The sequence below is a fragment of the Peromyscus eremicus genome, chromosome X, assembly GCF_949786415.1.
Source record: "Peromyscus eremicus chromosome X, PerEre_H2_v1, whole genome shotgun sequence".
Taxonomy (NCBI): Eukaryota; Metazoa; Chordata; class Mammalia; order Rodentia; family Cricetidae; genus Peromyscus; species Peromyscus eremicus.
In genome coordinates, this window is record NC_081439.1 from 88,462,509 (window position 1) to 88,477,935 (window position 15,427).

Genomic DNA, 15,427 nt, shown 5'->3' on the forward strand with positions numbered 1-15,427 from the left:
ACAATACATTTGCATGTAGGCTTCTTCTAGAGTCCCAACATCATAGAGAAGGAGTGTGACTTGCAATTCCCATGTCACCAGTTTCTCCTGAAGACAAGTAGCTTCTCCCCGCTAGCTCCCTCTTACTCCAGTATGAACTACAAGGTAGTCATTGCTTCTGCTGGTCCCAAAACATGAAGGAAGTGAAGCTGTGATCTCCCAGATATCATAGCCAGAACCATAACTGATGTCCCTCCCAGCTGGCTTTGAGGCTTAGTTCCCTTTGCGTCTTGTTTTGCTCCTATCTTCCCCTCCCCCCCCAGTCATGTGATGCAAGAAGAGAGCGCAAATGATATGGAATGTGTACAGCTGCCAGCAGAGACACTGCGACAAGTGACCATTCACCGAGACCCTATTTATGGCTTTGGCTTCGTGGCCGGCAGTGAGAGGCCTGTGGTGGTTCGATCTGTGAGGCCAGGTAGGTGTCCCTCAGAGGGTACCCCCAATCCCTGGCTTTTGTCTCCAACACCTACATATCTTCCCAGAGAGCAGAGCTCCTAAGTATATGGGCTTACTAAGTAATTTACCAAGCATGGATAAAGATTTGTCAGCTAGTAACAAACCATCCAGGTGGTTTGGGGCCTGAGACAGAGACTGCAGTTAAGAGGAACTGGGGCGGGGGGGAATCTTCCACTTGCACAGAACATGAGTAGGAGACACATCATACCTTGGATGAGAAAGTACCATTCAATTTATTTCAACAAGTATTTACAGAATGCCTACTCTAAGCCAAGCAGTGCTGTAGGGAAGCACAAGGCCCAGCTCCTGTCCTCAAGAATCTGTGGGCTTAGTAAATAAAAGCACTTGCTGTGCGGGCCTGATGACCTAAGTTTGATCCCTGGAATCCACATAAATGTGGAAGGAAAGAATCAACTCCACAAAACTGTTCTCTAACATCCACACATGGACAATGGCATGCCAAGTATCCATTCTCTCTCTCTCTCTCTCTCTCTCTCTCTCTCTCTCTCTCTCTCTCTCTCTCTCTCTCTCTCTTTCTTTCTCTCTCTCTCTGTCTCTCTCTCTCTGTCTCTCTCTCTGTGTCTCTCTCTCTCTGTCTGTCTGTCTCTCTCTCTCTCTCTCTCTCTCTCTCTCACACACACACACACACACACACACACACACACACACACACACAGAATCTGATCTCCAGCCTATGGATACTATTCATGAGATAGATGAGCTAGTGAAGACCAGAATTAGGATTGAGACTACTGGTAGGATGGGAAAGGGAAAAGAGAATGAACTGTCTGAAGGCCAGACTGTCAGTAGCAAAAGTTCCCATTAATGAAGCATCTCCTAAGTCCTTTATTTCATTTTGTCTAGTTCTCACAGCAAAGCTGGTAAGGTAAGGGGCATGTAACAGGGTCGTTCAACTAGGAAGCAGCTAAACAAGAGTTTGCTCAGAGCCTGTTTGAGTTGGTGAGAGGCAAGCTGGGCTTGGAAGTGACTGCATGGGATGGGAAAAGGAACAAGCACCCCGCCCGCCCGCCCGCCTGCATGTCTGAAACCCTGCCATTGTGAGTGAAATAGAGCCAAAGCAATGTTGTGTTTGCATTCGCTGTGCATTGACAGGAAAGGGCTTTATTCCTCACTTGCTAGGCCTGAGGCTTGAGATGTTTACAACAGTTTCTCACTCAGTCAAAAGGAGCAGCAGAGTACGAACTGGTCTTGCAGAAATTTGATGAATTTCGCTATCCTCAAAGGAAAAGAAAAAAAAAAAAACATTTTTTCCCTGTAAGCTCTCTTCAACTAGAGGGCACAAGCAAACAAAATTCAATACAGGAGTTTGTGGATAACCTTAGGCTCCTGAGTCAGTCATCCAGTTTGGCAAAAGAGTTCTGTCTTCTGATCAGAAACCAAATTTGTCTCGGGAAGAGGGAATACAATAGACCACCAGAAACCCCTACTTTAACTTCAAAGTAAACAGAATTTGAAGACTGGAAAGAAGCCCTCCCCCATCCCATCCCTGTCCTAGAACAGAAGGAGGTGAAGGAATAAAAAGAAAAGTCCTGGGGCTGGAGAGATGGCTCAGTGGTTAAGAGTACTGACTGCTCTTCCTGAGGACCTGGGTTCAATTCCCAGCACCCACATAGCAGCTCACAACTATCTGTAATTCCAGTTCCAGGGGACCTGATACCCATGGCAAAACACCAATGCACATAAAATAAAAATAAATAAATTTTAAAACCTGATTTTAAAAAAATAAATAAAAGTCCATTGATAGAGCCACAAAAAGCTAGGGACTGCCAGGCCCTACCCTTTAAAAGATGGGCTGATCCATGAATACATCCATGGATACAGAGGATGTTTGCTTGCATATGAGGCCATGAGAAAAGATGTATTCTACAGAGGGTCAGTCATGGCTCCGAAGACCCACAAACCATTTGTGCAAAAGGTAGATCAATATCACCAGTGACATGGACAGGTCCAAGGCCCAAGAAGAAAGTTGTATTCTATGAAGACCTCTTCACTCCAGGCTAGGGAGAGAGGGAAGAAGGAAATAAAATAAGTAAAGTGCCCCCACCTACGAGACTGTTATTTTCATTTTGTTGGCTTTTTTATTTGTTTGTTTTAGAGACAGGGTCTTGTGTAGCCCTGGCTATCCTGATATCAGGCCAGGCTGGCTCTGGACTTAAAGGAATTGTCCTGCCTCTGTCTCTTGAATGTTAGGATTATAGGTGTGCACCACCACATCTCATTTATGTGGTTCTGGGGAGTGAGCCCTCTGGGGAGTGAGCCCACGGCCGAGTGTATACAAAGCAAGCACTCTACCAACTGAGTTACATCCCTAGCCAAAGCTAGTTGGTTTTGACAGAAATTGATAGACGTAATGAAACAAACGGAAGGAACTGTCCCTTGGAAGATCCAATAACCATCATTTATTCAGTTCTCACTGACAGCGATCAACTATTTGTATTCTTTGCTTTGTTCTGTTTTTGAGACAGGATCTTATGCAGTCTAAGTTGACCTTTAAATCACTGTGTAGTTAAGACTGACCTTGAACTCCTAATCCTCCTGCCTCAACTTCCCAAGTACTAGGATTATAGGTGTGGGACACTTTACCTGGCTTAATCAGCTATTTTAAGTACTATACATTTATCATCTCATTTATCTTCCCAACATACTGTCATTTTCTCAGTTAACAGATAAGTGACTGGGAGACATTACAAGTCTCACTCAAGGTCACACAGTAAATTATGACTGCAGGATTAGAGCCCAGTTCTTCATGGCTGCGAGGAGTATGATTGTCAACCCCACGCTCACAATTCGTGAAATCACTGAACTGTCATGAGGCCTAGCAAATGTCAATGCTGTTCCATTGGTGACTCCTACATGAGTCCCAGGGGCCAGAGCCATTGAGGTATGCTCAGGTGACTTTTTATTTTTGCCCATGGGCTTGAACTCCGTGTATGCTGGGCCATAAAACCTCACCTCTCGACTGTCTTCACTTTTTTATCTTGACACAGGGTCTTGCTAAGTTTCCCAGACTAGCCTTGAACTTAGCTAGTAGCTCCAGCACCCTTGAACTTCCGATCTTCCTGTCTCAGCCTCCCTAGCAGTTGGGATTATAGGCCTGCACCATCATTGACATATTCAATACGTATAAGTTTGGGAAGTCAATAGGCAGCGCACTTCTCTGTGGAGAGAGAAGTTGGGATTTGGCCTTTTTTAAATGGCCACAAATAATAAGCAAGGCCAGTTTGAGAGTGGGACATATCATTTAGCTTTTCTTTAGGGTTTGAATCATGCTGTATCCAACTTCATTCTCTTTCTGTCTCTGAAAAGCTTTTCTCAAGAAAAATAGAAAAAAAAGGAAGGAAGGAAGGAAGGAAAGAAGGAAGGAAGGGAGGGAGGGAGGGAGGGAGGGAGGGAGGGAGGGAGGGACTTTCCTAGGAAGTGGAGGCAGCACCACCTGTGGCACCTCTCTGGCTCTACCTTTGGCTTTAGCCAAAGCATTTAGCTTTCCCATAGATCAGTTCTTAACCTCACCATTGGAGATGGGAAGGCAGCAAGCAGATGTCCTGCTGCCTGGGGACCTGTACTTTGTTTACACATTTGGAGGGGATAGCATCTCTCAGTGTTGGAAAAATTTAAGCCCTTTCGGTCTTAAAATCCATTCCCCTATCTCCCAGCATATGAGTGCCTAAAGCGTTTCAGAATAAATGCGACTGATATTCAAGTAAGAAGATTGCTTCCCCTGCTCTTGTCACTTGTACCACCTCCAGCAGTCAGAAGCCATTCATTTTGCCTAAGTGAACCACTCAAATGAGACAGAAGTCTCTGTCCCTCTTTAGAACCAAGCGACCAGACACTTACAGCCGCACCTTAGCCGTGGGCCTTTTGCTCCTACGCCGCGCTCTGAGAAAGGGTCTCTACTCCAGTCTCTCTCTTCATTCCTCTGTCCTTCATGGGCAGAAGCCTGAGCTAGAAAAACACTTCTGCCACCATACCTCAGTCTGCATCCTCTGCAGGCTTCTACTGGAGTTCTCTCTCTCTCCTCTCTCTTTATTGGCTTGACTCCCTCAGGCAATGTGGCTTTTGCCCAGACTTGCACTTTCCCTTGGCAGTACCTCTGAGCCCTCACGCCTCTCTCCTCTCCTCTGCAGGAGGCCCCTCTGAGGACAAGCTCCTGGCTGGTGACCAGATTGTGGCTATTAATGAGGAGGACGTGAGTGAAGCCCCCAGGGAGAGGTTCATAGAACTCATCAGGTAACAGGGGCCTCTGGGGCCTTGACAGGAGCTGAGCAATGCCCCCACCCCTGTCCCATCAGTGGCAAAGGGCTACCACTATTCAAGGCCCTAGAGAGAAACCTTCCCAGGCAGATCAGCTCTAGCCAGGGCTCCTGGCCACCTAGAACTGTGGGTATCAGCCAGTAAGGGTCACCACAGGCCTCACATACTCTGCCAGTGACATGAGTAGACAAAAAGAAGAGCCTTCATGCTCCTGCCTCACCTCTGTCCTCTCCAACTTCTCCAACTTGTCTCTACATCCAAGCCCTTTGGAGTTTTGGAATTACTGTACAGTGGGACAGGCCAAGTGACTGATGAGAATCCAATATGCCATTAAAAGAACACTCTGAGATAAGCACAGTGCAAGCAAACACACACACACACACACACACACACACACACACACACACACACACACTTCTTGTCCCGACACCACATACTTATACTTTTGCATAGATGTCTTGAAAGGAAAGGACAGGATAGAAGTGAAGACTAAATTCAGTGAGCTAACCTCAGTTTGGGGGACTCCCTGCCTCTCTGTCTCTGCCTCACTGCTTCTCTCTCTTTGTCTCTCTAGCTTGCTCACTCATTCGCTCTTTCTGCCTTGTATGACCTGCCTTCGTCTTTGCTTTTATCCCCTTCTACTGTACTTGGTTCAGAGTGTTTTCCTTCTATTCATCTTTCTGGAACTCACCAAAGCCTGCCTGCTCCCAGAAACACTCCCTGGCTTTCAGAGGCAGACTTTGCATTCTGTGTGTGGTACCACACTCTCCTATCTCCTTGAAAGGTATTGGAATGCTCTGTCCTGAAGTCCAGAGTAGGTCTTCTTTGCCGTACTTCCCCTGCAGCTCAATGCCTCCAAATGTCTCTGATCTCTAATGACTTATTTGTCTCTTCTTCAATTCAACTGCCCATTGTACTGCCCTACTCTTTACACTGTGCCCTTCACCCTCCACTAGCACAACAGTATGGGGAGAGCTCCCTTTTACCCCATCAGTACATGCTGGTGTTCTTTCAGCTATGCCCCTCAGAAGTCCTCCTTTGCTTCTAGTGGATGTCTTTGTACCCTAGAACAAAGTATTCCAATTTTGTAAAGGTTTCTGGAGCTCCATCAGTGTCAAAACAAACCTTACTCTTTTGATAACTCAGGTGCTAATGGTCCATTCATCTATCCATCCATTTATTCAATGAACATGTGTTTATTGTCTGTTATGCACCAGATACCACTTTAGGCATTGAATAAGACACAAAATTTCTTGGCTTATTAGCATTTGCAATATAGTAAAAAGAAACACCCCCAAACAGTGGACAGGTTGAATAATTGTATTACAATAAACAAAAAGTAAATAAAGATTTTTGAAGAATAGAAAGTATATAGGGTAAAGAAGGTCAGATTGCTGGACCCAAGGGTGCAAAATGTAACCTTAAACACAATGCCCAGTATTGGCTTTATTGAGAAGGTGATGTGTGAAGAAAGACATGGAGGCAAATACATTGGAGAAAGAAGAGCTAGTTTAAAGGCCCATAAGACAGCACTGTGTCTGCCCTGAAAGAGGAACAGGGAGATGCCCCAAGAGTCTGGTAAGACAATGGAGAGAATGTTGTAGAAGATAAATCCAGATTGTGGAGAGCCCTGTAAGTCATTATCAAATCCAGCTTTCTTCATAATGGAATGGGGAAAACTGGCAAGGACTGGAGCAGGTGACTATATGTCCCTTCCCTGTTTGAGATAAACTGCTCCCTGAAGATTCTCCCTATAGTACAATTCTTTGCTCTGGTAATTTCCCAGAACTTGGAGCTGATTGATTAGTGGACTTTGCCTCAACAAATGTGGGAAATGTTCATTAAAAGTCCTTGGACAGGAGTCTTAGACAAAAATAAATAACCAAAATCAAAGTAGCTTTGATATTATTGTTGCTGCTGGTGGTGGTGGAGGAGGAGGTGGTGGTAGTGGTGGTGATATTTGAGTCAGAGTCTTGCTATGTAGTCCAGGCTTGCCTCAAACTCATTACCTTGCTGCCTCAGCCAGCTAAGTGCTAAAATTATAGGTGTGTGGTGTCAGACTCGGCATGACTCTCCTTGGATGCCTTTGTCCCTATAAACATCTGAAAAAGGCCAACAGGGAGAGGGAAAACTCCTTTAGGGAAAACTCTTCCCATTTCACTTAGTTATTTTAAAAGATTATGTATTCCTGCGAGAGAATTTTCATACCCCACAGCCTCTTTGATCGTTGGCATAATTCTTGTTGGAAGAGTTTTGAATTCTTCATCCTTTGAATATTTGCTATCTGGAGAGTCTGGACTTCCATCTGTTGCTCCTTGGCTCTCGTTTTTTGGTCCCTCAATTAAAACAAATCTGCTGAGTATGAGTCACAATGACCAAATGACCTCCTCTGGGTTTTTCCTTTGAGTTTCTTTTCTTGCTTAAATACCAAATTGCCAATAATCATCATACATGGTTCCCAGGACTCTCTGGCTGTGTGCCCTTTGAGTTCTATAATTCAGGCCTGTAGTTTTCCTTGAGAATTTTCTAGTCTACAGATAAAATCGTACCTAGGGTTTAGTGATTTCTGCAAAGAATGTGAGAAGGACTATGAAAAGAAAACCTGAAAAATGACAACCCCAGAGGTAATGCTAATACCATTGCTGAGTACCCGTGTGAACCAATATGGATGGTTTTGTGTCAGCTTCCACAAATGATGGGAAGCGAGGCATCCATGCAGATCCTCAGATTACCCTCTGTCCTAATCCATATACTGGAATGCAACCCAGGGGAACATTCTGGTGTTGCTTCTTGTACTAGATGAATACCTAGTGCATGATATACTGCTCTCCTGTTCCCTCTTTTCTCTGTAGGAGTGCTAAGGAAGCCATCGTTCTTACAGTTCTGCACACTCATCAGGTGAGTGAGCCTCTGTGCCATCTGCCCTTCATCCTGCCTCCTGCCTAAGAAAAGAGGACTCCATCTTAGAAAGTGGCAGCCTAGGATGGAAAAGGGATCAGAGACCTAGGAAGGAAGAGGGATAAGAAAATAGAGCAGACCTGAGAGGCACAGATTTAGGAGTGAGCTTAAATACGATATCTCCAGCCATATCCAGGGCTGAAGATTTTGAAGAGCTGTGCAGTGCTATGCTCTGTAACATGTCTTCTGCTTAACCAAGCTAAATTGCCCACCTGCCTCAGCTTAGAGCCTGTCTTCCACCATGCTTTTGCTGTGCTCCACCTGAATGTGACCATCTCCCATAAAGTTCTGCCAGCTAGTGGGTGCTACTTTTATTTATCCACATAAAGACTAAATGACCTGTGATGTGTGAGACCTAGTGCTATATTTGAAGCATTTCAGATAAAAATTGCTGCAATGTCTGGGGATAATAACTCAATGATAAAGTGCCTGTCTGGCATGCTCAGTGGCATGGGTTTGACTCCTAGCACCATGCAAACAATTAATTAATTGAAAAATGAGGTTATACAGGGTGGTGGGGGGGAGTTCGCACCTTTAACCCCAGCACTTGGAAGGCAGAGGAAGGATCTCTGTGATTTCTAAGCCACCCTAGTCTCCATAGCCCGTTTCAGGCCAGCCAGAGTTACATAGTGAGATCCAATTGGACAAGAGCTTCATTTTTCTCCTGATACATTCAGAAGCTGGCTGTGTGACCTTGGGTGAGTCCCCTTTTCTAATCTGTTCTTTGATCTGTAAATTGAGGTTTCAAGATGGACAACATTTGCTAAATATGCATTGTCATAATAATCAATACAACTGCTATTGGAAGGGAAAATTTCCAATTTCCCTCTCCTAGAAACTGGATTCTGTCAGAGCCCATTACTAGCATGTATCCTTATGGCAACTTTAACTTAAACCACTAACCCAGATGCAAAACTTCCATCTGTAAAACTTCCAACCCTCACTCCCCTCCAGCCCATCTGTCCTTTCCTAGTGTCATGAAAGTTCCCTGTACCCCAGCACTGATGGCCCACCCCATTGAAGGAGACAGAACCAAAGTTGGACCTTGAGAAAGGGCAGGATTTCCCAGACACTGGACACAGACATAGGGAAAGATTTTTCAATGAGAGACATGTTTGTATGTAAAGCCAGAAATGGAGCACTGGTGTAAGCCTAGGCTCCAGGTCAAGAAGCGTGGTTCAAATCGAACCAGGAACCAGCTATCTTGCTCCATGGTGTCCAGTTCTTTTCAGGCTTACACATACATGTGAACACACATACACACACTTGCATATACACACATGCTCAGCACATACATATAACACTCACACACTAGCTACAACGACATGCAAAAAGCACCAGGCAAACAGACTTTAGATTCTTGCATTTCTCTACCTCTGAGAAAACAAGCCCTGGTCCTCTGTGGGTGTTATGAATAGTTCTTTCCCACCTTATTGTTCAATGTGCACATGCCTGGTGAGCCATGGCCAGTCACTCCCTACCTGTCCTGTCTTGAAAACAGGAACTAGTTCTACCCTCAAAGCATGCATTTTGTAAGGCTAGAATTTACCATGTTGAGCCAGGCATGGTAGTCCATACCTGTAATTCCAGTGCTCAGAAGTCAGAGGCAGGAGGATCAATTGAAAGGCAGTCTCAGCTACATAGTGTGCCCAAGGCCAGCCTGGGTTACATGAGATCATGTGTCCACTCTCCTTGCCTCCACTAGTAAAAAGACTTTGCTACTCTGATCAGAGGTACATTGTGGATTACTCTGTTAATCTGGTCTTTTCAAATGTCACCTTTCTCACAGATGCTTTTCTTGACTACCCTTTCTAAGATAGCATTTACCCATCATTATCTCTGGATACTGCTTCATTTTTACTCAAAGCTCAAATACTATTTTTTTTGTATGTTGACTCTTTTTATTCTGCTCTTATATATTACATCTGAACCGCAGTTTCCCCTTCCTCTTCACCTCCCAGTCCCCCAACACACATACCTCTCCTCTCCCCAGATCCACTCCTCCTCCTTTTCTTTTCAGAAAAAGGCAGGCCTCCCAGGGAGATCAACCAAACATGGCCTATCAGGTTCCAATAAGACTAGGCACATCCCCTCATATTAAGGCTGGACAAGGCAACCCAGTAGGAGGAAAAGAGTCCCAAGAGCAGGCAAAAGAGTCAAGGACAGCCCCCAACTCTCATTGTTAAGAGTCCTACCAAAACACCAAGCTACTCAGCCATAACATATGCAGAGAATCTAGGTCAGACTCCATAGGCTCCCTGATCTCTGAGAACCCCCATGAGTCCCAGCCAATTGATTCTGAAGGCCATATTCTTGTGGTGTCTCTGAGCCCTCAGGCTCCTACAATCCTTCATCTCCCTCCTCTGCTGGACTCTCTGAGCTCTGCCTAATGTTTGGTTGTGGGTCTCTGCATCTGCTCTCATCAGTTGCTGGATGAAACCTCTCTAATGATAATATGCTAGACTCACTCCAATCTACAGGTATAACAGAGTAGCTTTAGGAATCATTTCATTTACATTTTTTTTTCTGCTGGTCACAAACACTGTTTTTGGTTGTTGATGTTTTGGTTTTGGTTTTGGTTTTCTGAGACAGGGTTTCTCTGTATGTACCCCTGACTGTTCTGGAACTTGCTCTGTAGAGCAGGCTAGCCTCAAACTAACAGAGATCCACCTGCCTCCACCTCCCAAGTGCTGGGATTAAAGGTGTGTGCCACCACTGGGCAAATACTATATTTTAAATCATTTTCTTTTGAACTAATTATAGTCACAGAAACTTGCAAAATTAGTATAGAGACATCATGTGTATTATATAGCCTGTTGCTACTAATGACTACATCTTTCATAACTATAAAATGTAATATTGCCAGGCGATGGTGGCACACGTCTTTAATCCCAGCACTTGGGAGGCAGAGCCAGGAGAATCTCTGTGAGTTTGAAGCCAGCATGGTCTACAGAGTGAGATCCAGGAAAGGCACGAAAGCTACAAAGAGAAACCCTGTCTCAAAAAAAATGTAATATCAAAATTAAGAAGTCAGAGCAATGGCTCATGCCTGTAATCCCAGCACTTCAAAAGTTGAAGCAAGAAATTTTGAGTGACAGGAAAGCAGAATGATGTATTAGTCAGGGTTCTCTAGAGGACCAGAACATATAGAACAGAACTTCAGTTCAGTCCATAAGGCTGGATGTCTCAGCTGGTCTTCGGTATATGCTGTCTCAAAGTAGGCTCCAGTGCCAATAAAGGAATGGACTTACTAGCAAGGTGAGAACAAGCAGGCAAAGAGAGCAAGCTTCCTTCTTCCGTGTCCTTTATACAGGCTGCCAGCAGAAGGTGTGGCCCAGATTAAAGGTGGGTCTTCCTGCCTCAAAAGATCTAGATTAAAATTGTACCTTGTCATCTGAAAAGATCCAGGTTGAAAGTGGCTCTTCCCACTTGAAATGGTTTAATTAAGAAAAAATTCCTCACAGGTGTAATCAGCCGCTTGGGTTTTAGTTCATTCCAGATATAGTCAAGTTAACAGCCAATAACAGTCATCACCCATAAGCTTCATACCAAGACCCTGCTTCAAAAAGAATAAACACACATACCTTTTTTTCAGGATTACAGCCCTGATCCTATACATATACATGGTTTCGTGTGAATTTATCAATGGTGTGCATCCACCAATACAATCAAAAGACAGATTTTTGTGGAAAAATCTACCACAAAAAAGATCGCTTATGGTGCCCTTATATAGACACACCCTCTCCTCCCACTCCATCTGAAATCCCTGTTAACCACTAATCTGTTCCCCATTTCTGTATTTCAACAATACTATGAAAATGGAACAATATGGCATACTATCACATGGAACCATTGGGACTTAGCTTTGTTTCACTCAGCATATTGCCCTTGAGATTCATTCAAATTGTGTGTAGCAATATTTTGTTGCCTTTATTGTAGAATAGTATCCCATGGTGTGAATCTATGAGTTTAGTTAATCATTCACCATTGAAGGGCCTCTGGGTTGCATCTAATTTGAGGCTATTATGAATAAAGCTGCTATAAACATTTGTGTTTCTTGTGAGCATAAGAACTCATTCCTCTGGGATAAATGCTCAAGAGTGTGATTGCTAGGTCATATAGTAAGTGTGGGTTTAGTTCAAATAACTGCCAGATTGTTTTTCCAGAGTGGCTTTATAATCTTACATTCCCTTGAAACAGTATGTTAATATGTTTATTATCTATATCCCTCATTAGAATGTCACCTTGAAAGGCTGGAGACTATGTTTTCTTACTGCTCTATCCCAAACACCTGGAACAGCATCTGGCACAGAAGTATTAATAAATACTGGTTGGAGGAAGGAAGCCCAGGTTCCAGCCATCTAAAAAACCTAAACTCAAATTACCAGACGGATATGCAGAATGAGAATCTAACATTTTCCCCATATCCATCCTAACCTTCCTCCCTCCCATTCCACCCACCTCTGATGCCACAGCTTCTCCACCTCCAGGCCCCTCCCTTTGTGATGGCCAGGTTGCTTTCCTTTTCCTCCTTGGGCATTTCTTAGTTCTTATTGGACTTCTGATTATTCTCTTTGTGTTACTTGAGTTCTTGTGTAACAACGTTCATTTCCTTTCAAACCTGGCTGATTGTGCCCATCTTTCAAACATAATGAGAGCTTCTAACTCATTCACTCATTCATGGAGTATTTATCAAATGCCTGATATTCTGGCAACTTACACAGGCTCGGAATATAGCTGTTCATAGAACAGCCACACCTCCTGCCCTCAGTAGCTCACATTCCAGTTCCTGGCTTTGTTCTCTCCAAATCCTGGGAGCATAGATGTAGGTAGGCACGTACACAGGTGGTGTCGTATGATCACTGTGAATTTGAGGTCATCCTTAGCTACGAAGTTCTAGGCCAGTGTGGGCTACCGAGTGAGACCCTGAGGTGGGGAGAGAGACAGACTGAAAGAGAGTGAGAGAAAGAGATTGCTAAAGGATAAAGACAGTAGGATGTAATGCAGAGTGGGAAATGCTTCTCCGGAGTACAAGGCTAGTTATCAGAGGTTCAGTCCTGAGTCTGGAACTTCTAAGGGAGGTGGCCTCAAGTAAGACACCTAACAGTCGTGATTCTCAATTTCTCCTCCTGAAATAAAGAAAATAGAGTCTACAAGTATGAGCTCCTTTCAGGATTTAAGATTATAATCTATGGGAAATATTGGAGCAACTGTTCACCATGCACTAATTCAGTGTTCACAGTTGTATAGAACTGTCTTAACAATATTCAACTAAGAGAATCTTCTCTCTCAAGCTATAGTGAAAATTTCTTGAAGACCCCAGTATACACTCAACATTATACCCCCATATCAAGCAGGCACTTAGCATTTTAGAGGTGCAAGGAGATTACTGCCTCTTAATGGAATCTTGCCATGTTAAAGTTTGGGTACCAAATCTCCGAGAAGATAGCTCATTGATAGGTCTAGGATGTGACAGACAATTCAATATTTGTAATGACGTCCCATAATTGATTCTGGTGATCAGTGGGATTTAGGAAACACTGGACCAGATAATCTCTAAGGCTCCTCCCTGCTCTGGTTGATAATGGTCTAATGCTTGCTCCTTCATTTGGTGCCTGGTAGTGGTTCTTGGCTCTGACTATTCATCAGAACCATCGAAGAAGTTCTTAAAACCATTTACATTCAAGTTTTAGCCCCGACTAATTGAATTACAGGCTCTGGGGACAGGGCCTTGGTATTGGACTTTTGAAAAGGCTCCCCCAAATGATTCTAGTCTCTTTCATTTGACACTTTCCTCTTAATAGAATAAATTATACTACAGCAGACCATTGTGGGAAGTAATTTCAGAGGTCACCACACCTCCACCTATCCTATATATACAAATATCCACATATTAAGGCTTTTTTTAATCTTTTGGTGACCAACTATCTCCCTGTGACTGTTTATTAATCATGATATATGTAGACTTTATCACATGGCATGTCCTCAACAAATGTTGAATTTTAAATAAAGTTGTGACCTTAAATAACCTTGATAAAGCAAATAAAGATAGTTCCTCCAAAGGAGGGCCAAATGAGAACAACCCAAAGAGCCAAAATCCCTTCTGCTTAGGGCCATCTTCCCAGAAAAAGCTCAGAATAATGAAAATGACTATAGAAATGGTTTTCCACAGAGCATTTGGGGGTACTTAGCAATTCTAGACCCATGTTTTTGAGATATGGTTCTAGGCAGATGGTGAGCACCCAAATTATACTTTCTGGATTCATGAACTAATTCATAATTAATTATAGCAATCAAACCAATATCTTTTATGCTGAGTCTACCATGTGCTTAGTGCTAGAAGAGACATAGGGATGCTAAATCCTATCTCTTATAACCTGATTGATCAGATAAACTATGGCAGTGTGGATTAATCAAAATATTGAAGGAAATTTGGGAAAGTAAATGGCAGACCTGAAGAAGAATCCAGATCAAAGAATTGGAACTATTTTGTTGTTGTTGCTTTGTTTTATTTTTTCAGGTTTTTGTTTTGTTTCTGAGATTAGAGTCTTACTATGTAGCACAGGCTGGCCTCAAACTCACTGCTCTCCTTCCTGCCTTAGCCTCCTAAGTGCTGGAATTACAGATGTGTGTCACCACACTCTGCCGGAACTAGGTTTTAATGAAGGGATAGTGTTTAGCTGGTCAAAGGGAATATTGGGATCCCCAAAAGGTAGGAATGAGGAGGTGGTGTGAAGTGGGCCTAGAAGTGGAAACAAACCCACCGTGTGCAGAATCACCAAATACAACCAGTGATGATGTTGGAGGTAGGTGAGGAATGAGGCTAGGTAAAATGTAGGGAAGCTTGCAAGTCAGGAGAGGATATCCATCACTAGGTACTCCTGAGTGCTGAAAGGCAGGCATCCTGGTTCCCATCTGGTGTAACCTGGATAGCCTTCCTTTATCCTAGAAGCCCACAGTTGCTATGGGAATTGATTGTAAGTAGGCTCAGGTGTCAAAGACAATGAGGCAGCAGAAAAGCCAATCAGAAAACCAGTAAGCTTCAGGAAAGAACCGGAGCTCCATCTTGCAGGAATCAAAATGTAGCCTTTGACCCACTGCTCTCAATTCCCCTCCCCCCTGAGCCTCTGGTAACTACTATTTTCCTCTATACTCCTATGACAGCAACCATGTTTGGATTCTGCAGTTATACAGAAGTAATAAGTTCTGCCATTCTATTGCACCAAGTGATTGTAGTTAATAATGTTGTATATTTCAAAACACTGCTGTAGATGATTGGGAAGTTTTACCACAAAGCAATGACAAGAGTTTGAGGTGCTAGTTACTCTGATCTGATCATTGTACATGTATACATGCATCAAAATATCACATCACACTCCTAAATATGCATTATTACTATGCATCAAAATAAAAATTTACAAAACTGGAGCCCTATCTTGCCATGAAATATTAACATTTGGCCCTATATACTTGACTTCGACCAAAATATGAGTGATCACAACCCTGAAATCTGTGCTAATAGAGCCACCAAATTAAAAAATGCTCAGAGAATCAGCAGCTGCTGAATTCAGCCCTGAGGGAGAGGCAGGCTCTCTCTTCAATTCCTTATTCCACCTAGCTTCTGGTTTCATATTTGCTTCGAGGGGCTTGCAGTGGCCCCAGAGGTACTTAGCAATTCTAGTCCCGTGTTTCAAAC

General features: G+C 43.5%; 1 protein-coding gene across 1 annotated transcript in view; it reads left to right on the top strand.

Moving 5' to 3' along the window:
• Positions 1-309: 309 nt before the first annotated feature.
• Positions 310-15,427, top strand: part of Frmpd3 (FERM and PDZ domain containing 3) — a 72,776-nt gene continuing 57,658 nt past the window's right edge. Inside the window, exons 1-3 of the mRNA XM_059251508.1 lie at positions 310-457; positions 4,647-4,749; positions 7,626-7,671. Coding sequence (XP_059107491.1) covers positions 310-457; positions 4,647-4,749; positions 7,626-7,671 — 297 coding nt within the window. The remainder of the gene's footprint in view (positions 458-4,646; positions 4,750-7,625; positions 7,672-15,427) is intronic.